The 10,903-nt window shown below is 38.4% G+C and overlaps 1 protein-coding gene across 6 annotated transcripts; it reads right to left on the bottom strand.

Moving 5' to 3' along the window:
• Nucleotides 1–1,650: 1,650 nt before the first annotated feature.
• LOC104592867 (histidine kinase 3) lies at nucleotides 1,651–10,637 on the bottom strand. Of its 6 annotated transcripts, XR_002022446.2 has the most exons (13): nucleotides 10,202–10,637; nucleotides 10,051–10,095; nucleotides 9,168–9,620; nucleotides 8,646–8,927; nucleotides 8,291–8,460; nucleotides 7,684–7,896; nucleotides 7,403–7,589; nucleotides 7,265–7,316; nucleotides 6,924–7,153; nucleotides 6,709–6,807; nucleotides 4,205–5,346; nucleotides 2,829–3,184; nucleotides 1,651–2,180 (listed from the first exon to the last, which is right to left on the bottom strand). XR_002022446.2 is itself a non-coding variant. In XM_019196959.2 (12 exons), the coding sequence occupies exons 1-12, from the start codon at nucleotides 10,454–10,456 to the stop codon at nucleotides 2,920–2,922; spliced, it is 3,393 nt and encodes a 1,130-aa protein (XP_019052504.1). In that variant the 5' UTR covers nucleotides 10,457–10,637; the 3' UTR covers nucleotides 1,651–2,919. The 6 variants fall into 6 exon arrangements, 5 of the variants coding, with proteins under 5 accessions (XP_019052504.1, XP_010250688.1, XP_088757057.1 ...); XM_019196959.2 differs by having other exon boundaries at nucleotides 1,651–3,184; XM_010252386.3 differs by having other exon boundaries at nucleotides 1,651–3,184; nucleotides 10,051–10,127; nucleotides 10,275–10,414.
• Between the last annotated feature and the right edge of the window lie 266 nt (nucleotides 10,638–10,903).

Genomic DNA, 10,903 nt, shown 5'->3' on the forward strand with positions numbered 1-10,903 from the left:
TTTGGTCACCGGTTTCTGGGTCAGTAGTTTGACCATCCGGGTTTAACGGTTTAAATACTTTAAGATGATATATCATTTTATCCATTAGATTAGAATATTAGGGTAAGATGTATATAAATATCATGAGAAATAAGGTTTGAAAATGAGAGTGAGATTTGAGAAGCTGTCGGCTAAGAGAGTTTAGAAGAAAAAGAAGATAGAGAGAAGAAGAAGAAAGAGGAGGAGATCACTTGTAACGACAACGACAATGGTGATGACGAACTACAGTGGCACGATGGTAATGAAAGTAGATTTGAGTCACTCTCTGTCGCAGATCTCTCATCTTGACTGCTCTCCCAGATCTCTCTCACACATCTCTCAATTGGTCTTTCTCTCTAGTAGATCTCATATCTGAGAGATTTTCTCTTTCCATTCTTGTCATAAATAATAAATCACAAACTGTTCCTTGGATCAAACAGTTTAGTGGTAAAACCATCTGAGTCAACAATTCGTTGACCAATTCAACAGGTTTTTTTTTATCAAGAACCAGGTTTGGGGCAAAATGGAACCATCCGCCTGGACGATTTCCGGTCCTAACGGTCCAACCAAGATAAATGACAGTTCAAAAATATTGGTTTATAGAAAAAAAAAATCGTAAAGGTACTTATTGTTTAAACACTTAAAAAAATAAAAATTTAGACATAAAAATAGGATGAAATACACTGCAGCTCAATGCAGAATTCTGAATTACAACCCCCCATATTGTATTAGTAGCCACCCCCACCCCACCTATAAACTGCATCCTGCCCGTGGATTTAGCATCGATCCATAGTCAGTATTCATCCTCCTGTACGGTGGGGCTAAAAAATTCTAATCTGAACTGGTCAGTCATTTTCCCTAAAAAATAAACCTTATTTTTAAAATAAACACTTATTTTAAACTAATTTTCCAAACACCAATAAGTGCTTAATGGTATAGTCTTGACCCAAACTTGGCCTAAATCATATGCAAAGACTAATTGCAATCGAAGAGAATGCAGCCCATTCTTGTATTTATTTTAGTTTTACGATAAAGCTAGTGTTTTAAGATTTGGCCCTATCCGAACAATCAGACCATGAAAACCGGGAAGTCAGGAACCAATGTCCATTTCGGGTCCTGCCTGATTTAAGGCTCAATTTGGAAGGAGTACAAATACAAGATACAAGGTTTTGCACCGTACATATTTGCATTTGTACTCCTTCCAAACCAAGCCTAAAGTTCAATTTGGAAAGAGTACAAATACAAATAATGTACAATGCAAATGCATATAAATTAAAACAAAATACAAGGTTTTACATTCCACATATTTGCATTTGTACTCCTTCCAAACTGAACCTAAGACACTGGATAAAGACACGAAGGTTACCCTCATTGTAGTTCAATAGTAAATCAAAATCCAGCATTGAATAGAAGATTTCAAAAACCAGTTTCTGCTTTGTTTTATTTTTGCTCTTCCCTTTTCTTTATTATCGTGGCGTGGAGAGCGAGAACCTATGACGTTGAAGTGCCCTTTTTTCACTTTATGTTAAGCATAGTGCCTTGTTAATAATGGTAATTGGTTGACTACATTGAGCTTTATCAAGATAAATCATAAATTTATAATTTTTAGATTCTGTACAACATGTAAGCTTCTTTCTGCAAATTATTCATTTCATTGATCACTAGGATACAGCAAGTAATGGTCACAACATTTCTTAGGGAAGCCAGATTTAGAAAAACATATACAAGAAAGGAATAAACTTTAAAAAAAAAAGGCCAAAAAAGGAGTACTAGACATTCATCCACTTTATTGGGCAGGATATATGATACAAATTAAGTCACCATCCTTGCTTTGCCAGGGAAAAAATATTACCATACCTGTTCTGATTTTCTGAGGGCAAACAAAACGAATTAGAGATATCCTCTGCACCACAAAACTCTTATTTCATCCTCAACTTCAAGGGCTGTATTTCAAACCTTAGACAACCTCAAATGTGAGTGTGTTCAGTCTTTGAGGAGCTCTTGATTTAGATCTTAATCCATCAAGCCTGATTCAAATCCAACATGATGAGAAACGGAAGAATTGGTTCTGCTATCTGCTTGGAAGACAGTTGTAGGGCCACTGATTACCAACCCAGAAGACATGAACACATGGACACACACACTCATGGCTATTTTTTCCCCTGGTAGAATCCCAAAATAGAGATAAAGAAGTCAACACTCAGACAGCTCAAAAACTTACCATTGGGCATCATATGAGAACATCAGACCCCATTCACAAGGTAACAACTAATATTACAGAATGAAAATTCAGAACACGGAGTGAATCTAGATTTGGGTGTGGAAAGAAGCAAAAGGAATCCAGTAACACAACAACCAAATTCAGTAAATCTGGGTTGAATCAAGACCACCATCTTGTGAATTACTACCAGAAAATCTCCTCAACCAAATCTTCTCCTGAATGGATAATGCTACGTACAAACATGGGGGTCAAGATTACCATTCTATGAAATAATGTAACCAGATCTATCATGCCAAAATTGGATGATCCTAACAATTCAACCTAGACTCTTTGATGATGAAAAATACAGATAATCAAAAGAGAAAAGCCTATATATTGTATGGCTAGGATGGGATGATTAGGATGGCCAAAGATTTTCCAAATGATACCCAAGTCCACCACTAACATGATATCTGCACTTCTGCAGATGGGCAGGTCAAGAAGGTTTCTTCCCGTGACATGATATAAATGCATTCCAGTATTTTATAACTTTCTTCTTTGATAAAGGAGCATTTAAATTGGAGGAAGAAGAGTTCCATGGAGAACTTACTATTGGGAACAACCTAACCCAATTAAGCATTCCAATGAGTCCTGGAGAACCCCTTGTGCAAATACTCTCATCAAGCTCGCTCTACTGCTCTTTATTGGTTACAAGTTGGAGTAGATCTGAAAAACCGTGAAACTTCCTGATAAAGTTGTTCTCCTTCAAAGGGTTTAGACACATAACCATCCATACCACACTTCAAGCATTCCTCATGTGTAGCCTGGATAACATCTGCCGTCATGGCCAATATGGGTACATGCCAGTTTAAAATGTTTCGACAAGTTTCCATGGTCACTATTCCATGTCGAATACGATCATTGATTGCATGTTCTAAGTTCCGAATCCTTCTTGTAGCTTCAAACCTGAGAAAAAAATAAATAAAATGAGGAATAGTTACATGTAAGGAAAAATAGAAACGCTCACAGGCAATTCAGCAACCTGGGAAGCTCCACAATAGAAACCTTGGAATAATGACAAGATCCAAAGACATTTTTACAGGTCCCCAAATGTCTCTAGGGGGTTGCCCTGGCATCTGAGCTCATACTCATTTCAAAAGGAAACAAATTGTAACAGGAAAGCTGTAAGTCATAAAGCATCTGTATCAAAGCAAGCAGGAGCCATTTTTTGGTGCAATTAAAATGCATGGAAAAATATGATACCCATTAAAAAACAAGACAGAAAGAGAGTGGGGTGGGGCAATTTCTTGGTATAATGGTAAAATCTTGGGCTAACAAGCATGTTAAATGCCAAGGGTTAGGTCCATATCCAGTCCACCCATCCCATCACTCTCACCCCTAGCATCTAAGCCATCCAAACTTCTGAGAACGTAGGCTTCTCAGCATGGCAATCCTGAAGCATGTTATGACTAATTATGCACTTTATGTAAGCCCACTATATAATATACATGCAAGAAACAATCAATAAAATATGTAATATAGCCAGATATCATCTGATGAAATAAAACCTATTTATTTTATACCATGAAAGTGGCTCATAATTTGTTAATTTAGCATAATCAGCTGATGAACTATATCATGGTCAAAACATTCCAAAACTCATAATGAAGTATCATTTTTTAATGGACTCATAATGGAGTATCTTAACCATCCTATCTAGAGCTAAGATATGAAAGGAAAGAGTAAAATTAGGATAATATTTGAGAATATAAACCATGGTATGGGCAGTTTGTACATTTTCCAAACAGCATGTCTAATGGTGGCCCATTTATCAATAAAATGGCGTCATATTGGACAATATATGATGATAGGCATAACACATGTAGGGCATTGACTCTTCAGATATAGTTATAAAGCTCAGTACCCAATGTGCGAATCTAAGCTATAACTGAATTAGAGCTTCTAGAACAACAGGACAAAACATACCCATCCATTTCTGGCATTTGGATATCCATGAAGCAGGCATCGAAGTTATGGGGTGGCTTAAGCATTTTAATTGCCTTCTTCCCGCTGTCTGTGCAGATCACATCAGCACCATACTTCTTCAAAGCACCAGCAGCCACTCTGAGGTTCACATAATTGTCATCTACAACCAAAATCCTTTTCCCATGAAGAAGATTGCAAAGAGACAATATAGGGAGTTCCCTATTTAGGCAATTCCCCTTGTTAACAACACCCATGGCTCGTTGCAGAGAGACGGCCAACATACTGACCCTCAAGGGCTTCATGATGACATTCAGTGTATATCCACTACACTTCACAGCAATAGTTTTGGTAGAACTGATGGAATTAGCTAGAAGAAACAGTTTTGGAGGATCCACTTTGTAATCCTTCCTCAACTTGTTAATAAATATATTTGAGAGATCTGTATCCTTAATCCAAGCTTCTTTCTCAACAAGAATCATCTTGATAACTGTGGTCCCACTGCTTATGCTAGAAAGGCTTTCATTCAGATTAGAGACCACCTCCACTTGAATTCCAAGCCGTTGGAGATGATATCTGGTCACCTTGGCACGAACAGGTCTGGGGTCCACAACCAATGCTGTCATCCCCTGAAATTCTGAGGATAAAGGCTTGGAGTGGTTGTCAATTTGCTGGTTATTGTACTCTTTTAAGTTGGAACAACCATTGGCAAAGACAGCAGTGAAGGTAAAGGTGGAACCAACCTGGGGCTTACTAGCAAATCCTATCTCCCCATTCATAAGACCAACCAAACACTTGCTTATACTTAGTCCAATACCTGTACCTCCATGGGTACGTGAAATGGATGGACCTACCTGCATAAAGGGGGTAAAAATACGAGATTGGGCTTCTAGAGGGATTCCTACACCTGTGTCCTCAACTGAGACAATTAGATTGATGAGTTCAGAGGAGGTTGACAAAAAAGTCTGTGGAGATGGAGGTCTCTCTTGACTGAAGGTCTTGAAGGCCCTCCAACTGCAACATCTATCAGCCACGGGAAACCCACTCAAGGTGTTCTTTGATGATGTTTCCGTCTCAACTTCTATTGAGCCCATCACCTCCTCAGCACAATGGACAGTCACAAAGATATGTCCTCTCTCAGTAAACTGCAAAATAAAGAAATTATAAGAATTTCCAAACAGGTATGGCCAGTGGCAGGTTCCAGCAAGAAAGGAAAATGTTATGGGAAATGCTGCTGTTTGCATTATGTTGGTTCATATCATTATGTGGACTGGGACCCTTGAAGCTTTCACAAAGGTGCAATAGGCTAAGTTTAGGAGTCAGTGGGATTGCATAATTTCTGGCTAACCCCCATGTGCATGCAAGGGGTATTATGTTCTTTTTTTCCTAGTTTTGTTTCTCTCCTGTGTTCCTGATACCTATTCTTTGTTTGAGGGAATTTCTCCCTCCTTTTTTCAAGTAAAAGAAATTATGACTATTATTTATAAAAAATAACAGCCATAATTAGGTGAGGGTGTATATAGTTGGGATAAGGCATGGATGACGATGATAATGATTTCTTAAAAAAAAAAAAAGGTATTAGACTCCTTCACTACTTTGCATATATCAGGTGTTTATACTAATAATGCGAGGATATAGTCAAACAGGTTTGGATATTTTTGTAAAAAAGAGCAAATTTGTCTAAGAGGTACACCATAAAAAATTAGTGGAATCAAGGGAACTTTTGGGGTAGATTCAGTCTGCCAACAAGATATGAGAAAGTCTACAGATGGATTGGTCATCTCAGATGAAGCTCTGCTGTTGTAACAAATAGAAGTAATCCAGTGCAAGGTGAAAGCTCTAAAAGGATAAGATAAAGCTAAAAAAGGCATACATGGATGGGTACAGAACATATTTTAACATCTATTTTTAACAAAAGGAAGAACCCTGAATGGGTGGAATGGAGGAAAAGGTTCTATGTTAGCCCAACAATGGGTTATGCTAATGATATCAAAACATAGAGGAAGTAGCATAAAGGGGAAGCTTAACAAAGAATAGATCATTTTATGGAACCATCTGAAAACTTAAAAATAACTTCGAATCATTCTTTAGTTTTATCAGGAAAAAATGAAAGAAAGATAAAAGGTCATGAAATTCGAATAAAAGATAGTGATTCAGCCCCCTGCCCCCTGTTTAATAATGGGGAGCTCCTAGTACTAAAAAAAACATGTAATGGATATTTTTGGAGGTAGTTATCATCCACCTACTTAATTATTTATTTTAGAAAGAGGGACCTGTCAAAATTAGGGTGCACCCAACTCACTGTCCTATATACAAGGATAAGCTTTTATTTTGATCAGCACAATACAGTGCTTAACTTTGGCTCATTATGTCATAAAGAATGTAATTTTGTTATAATGCTCTTCTCCTCTTTTTTTCCCTAGAGCTGAGGAGTTACAAACAAATCATATTTCTCAACCCCCAACAGCCTACCATTACCTAATAGATTTAACCTACTAAACACTTACTTTGATTGAATTACCAACGAGATTTGCCATTATCTGCCGAAACCGTCCCGGATCGCCAATTAGAACTTCAGGAACTTGATCAGAGATGTACACTGCCAACTATTCTCCCAATGAATTTGAAGATGAAAATTCCAAAAATTCATGTGACAAAGAGACTGAATTAGAGCATTAAACGCCAAAATGGATTACAAACAAAGATTTATATGATTTGTTACCTCCAATCCTTTATCTTGAGATTTTCCTGAGAACAATGACAAAACATCATCCAGAATTGCACGTATATCAAATCGAACGGCTTCAAGCTCAAGTTTACCAGATTCAATCTTGGCTTGGTCTAAAACCTCATTTATAAGTGAAACTAGAGCCTTTCCACTGGCCTGGGCAGTTCTGACATGATCTTGTTGAATTATATCTAGATCTGTATCCATGAGCATCTGCATCATACCTGAAAAGCTAACATAGTTAAGCTTTCCTCTGTCAAATAGTCTGAAGCCCAAACAAGACGTAGAAAGAATTTGAATGGGGTAATTGCAAATACTACATATCTACTACTCACCTAAAACGCCATTCATTGGGGTTCTAATTTCATGGGAAACAGTAGCAAGGAACTGCAACAGATAAAATATCTCAATTAGAATATAACATGAAAACAAGACAAGTGAAACTTGATGAATAAAAACGAAGTACTATCTACCTGAGATTTTGCAACATCTGCTGCCTCGGCCCTTTTTTTGAGCTCCATCATTTTGCGGTAATCATCTTCAACCTTTGCTATCCTATTCACTGTTGCATGGAATATGTGCCCCACAAGTAATGCAATGACAAGGATTCCAACTGATGTCGTTATTGCAAGCCATGGCCATGGTGGCTTCTGCTTGAATCTGTGTTCAGAGAGAGAGAGATCTGAGAACCCATTCCAACTATGTTCTACTCTAGGCACCAAAAGGTTCCATAAAAGAGAGGTTTATGGATTACCTGCAGCGCATCTCATGCTTCCTGTATGGATCACCAAAGTTAAGAGTGCTTATGTGGTAGAGCCTATCATCGGTTACATTTGGACCATACATGCTAATTGGATGTGAGAGATTAGTTGTATCATACACATTTACAATAATTGTCTGTTTGCTCGCAAGCTGGTGAAGTAACTTCTCAACAAGTGATTCTATGTCAAAGATTCCACCTAGATACCTGCTCAACAAAAAGTTGAACAATAAGATATACTCCATTTTTGGGTTTACGTGTGTGTTTGGAAAAGGGGAGAGAGGGAAGAATCAGTGGAAATTGCACATTGGGTGACTCAAATTGGATGATGCAGAATTTAAGGTGTTTGAGGTGGTCCAGTGACTAAAAATGGTTCCAGAATGTCAGCAGAGAATAGGACTTGCCAATGGATTTTCTGCATGCAACATTCACGGATTCACCATCCAATTAAATCAAGATCATGAAATCAGAACCAGCTTAATTCATTGGGTGCAATTAATTCCTTGGTGAAGAAAATCCAAGATGAATATTTGTTTACACAATTTCGATCTTTCTGACCAACTTATACATTTAAATGCAACCATTGAGAGAGATTCCATACCCATCTGTTGCTTGGATCCGCTCATTTGGGGTTGCATTTGATGGGAGTTCTGACTTGTACACAGCAAACGTCAGTATAACCCCAAGACGGTTTGATTTAAGTAGCCTGAAGGGAGCACTAAGAACGGCCTTTCCTGATACTCTTGCACGTAGAACATTCTCACGGTCTTCCTATTAGACATACAAGTATTCTCAAAATTGATTATATAAGACCAATAAGGTCAATATACCTCTTTAATATGTTATCACTTTTAAGTTATAGCAGAATTGGTGGAAAACTCGCTAAGGCTCCCCTATTACTATATATGAGTAAATCTGTGCAGAAACATAAAGAGGAAACAAATCAAGAGATTCACCTTCCCTGACAGCACATCCAGGGAAACCACGTGTGAGATGGTATCCTGTGCAAAGATAACCGGAGCATATTCTTCTTGAACAGGGGATGGCTCCTTGGGTTCAAAGGCATTGCCATCCTCTTGAACAGGGGTCTGTTCAAGTGTATCCATCCTTTTAATAGTCCAGCCCTGTTGCTTTTCGAATTGTTCCCTTTCAGAGTGGAGTACCCTAACAGCATAAGCCACACCACTTGTAAGTGGCCTCTCAAAGGCGGTCCTCTCTGTATACCTTGCAAAAGTTGTCTGCAGGACAAAAAAGAGTAAAAGACAGCTTCTTATTAACTAGTTCTAGGGATCAGCTAGAGGAAGTAAAATCCGGCTCTGAATTAAATTATATGCAGAATAACCCAATACTCTAGAGCGAAATCCCTTGCAAAAACAAGCCTCAGGTTGAAGTTAGATTAACTGGAAATGGAGACTGATAGATAGTTTCCTGATTCAGCATCAGATGTTTCTAGGAAATAAAAGCAGATAGAGAAGTACCTGATCAATAACAGACGGGTTCTTGCCATGGTGGAAGGTTGCAACCAGGATGGACAAGGCCTGAACATGGTTCATACTCACGTTAAACTGGTCTTGCAACATCCTCGCCCGCTCATCGCACATACTGGCAAGGGTCTCTTTATTCTTCTCTGTCGCCTGTGAGCTCATGTACCAGAAGACGGAAAAGGAAACCAAAATCCAGAGTACTACCCAAGCAACCAAAACTTTCCTCCACCATGTTGTTCCGTGGACCTTCTTGGACCCGATATACTGGTAGTAGTGATGAATTTTCCAACCACTTGCAGCAAGGAGGTTCTCCCACCAACTGAGCCATATCTTGCCCTTATCAAGAAGAAAGCCAGTCTTCTTCTCCATGACTCCACTATTAGTGAACCAATTCATTGGTATCTCGGACAGAACGCGGCAGCATAGAATCAAAATCAGGTGATCCACCTTCAAATCAAACCCAAATACATGGACATAACTCATTAAGTACAGGTAACAAGCCACGTTATGAAGTTAACCATAAAAGGTAATAGAAGAAATGACTACCCCGCTGCTGGCTAGTCTCCGTTATCCTCAAAACCAGGAACCAACACCATACAAAATAATCATACCCAAAACAAGAAAGTCCAAAATCAGAATAACAGAAAAGAAAACCCGTTACCAAGAATACTTCAGAACTACACAGAGAGGGAAGTCTCCCTGGATAACGCTATGTTATCTGCGAAACTAGTTTGAGATCAGGAGCCCAAACCAACTAAATTTGAGGAAAACAAGGCACACCAGCTAGGTAGATCAATGACCGAAACCTCTCTATTACATTCACATGAGAAGCAAAGAACCAAAGAGTCCGAGAATCTAAGTTATAGTTGTATATTACCTTTTTATTCAGATAAAGAGTTGCGAATGTCGTATCAACTGCCACCTGAAAACCCACTCGAATGAGGAAATGATTGACTGGAAACACCAACCAGATTCAACAACTAGTTATCAAATCAGGAGAACAACGTAAGAAAAAAATCAACAAAGACCTGAGGCAAAACAAGAGTTTCGAGTCCTGAAATCAAACAGGAAGAAAACAAAATGCGAGGGATAAAGGTTGACCATTGAGTATCCATGGGTGATGAGATCGAGTCAGCAAAGCAACAGAACAACAGTAAAAATGATAGTAAGAGGGAGGAGGAAGCAAAGATGACTGAGTTCATGGACACTGAGAAAGCAGAATCAGCGAAAGAAAGAAAGGTGAGAAGAATATGGTGGGAGAAATGTCTGATTGCAGAGACCATTATCTCCGTCTATCCAAAAACAATATAAAACAAAATAAAAATAATATAATTTATAGAGAAGAAAATACAATATATTAAAATTATAAAATAAATAGCAAAATGAAGTGCCAAAAAGGTATCCTCCTTCCACTCAGCAGTAATCCGCCACTCTGCCCCTGCTGCTTCTTTCTTTTGTTTTTTTCTTCTCTTTCCTCTTTTCTTTGCTTCACTCCGTCATTCTCTCTCTTCTTTTTCTTTTCCCTCTTAACTTTTTTTCATGAAGCGGACGACTTCTACACGCTAACGCTTTTGTGTGATTGTTAAATGACGTCGTTACCCTCGTAGGTGTAGAAAAAAAAATTGAAGAAACGACGTCGCCCACGACCCAACGGCCGACGCCCATACTTGTTTAACCAAGAGAGACGCAGGGTGGGTACTAACCATTCTGCTTCTCTTGAATGCTCATTT

This window comes from Nelumbo nucifera, chromosome 3 (genome assembly GCF_055504915.1).
Source record: "Nelumbo nucifera cultivar China Antique chromosome 3, China Antique-T2T, whole genome shotgun sequence".
Lineage (NCBI taxonomy): Eukaryota > Viridiplantae > Streptophyta > Magnoliopsida > Proteales > Nelumbonaceae > Nelumbo > Nelumbo nucifera.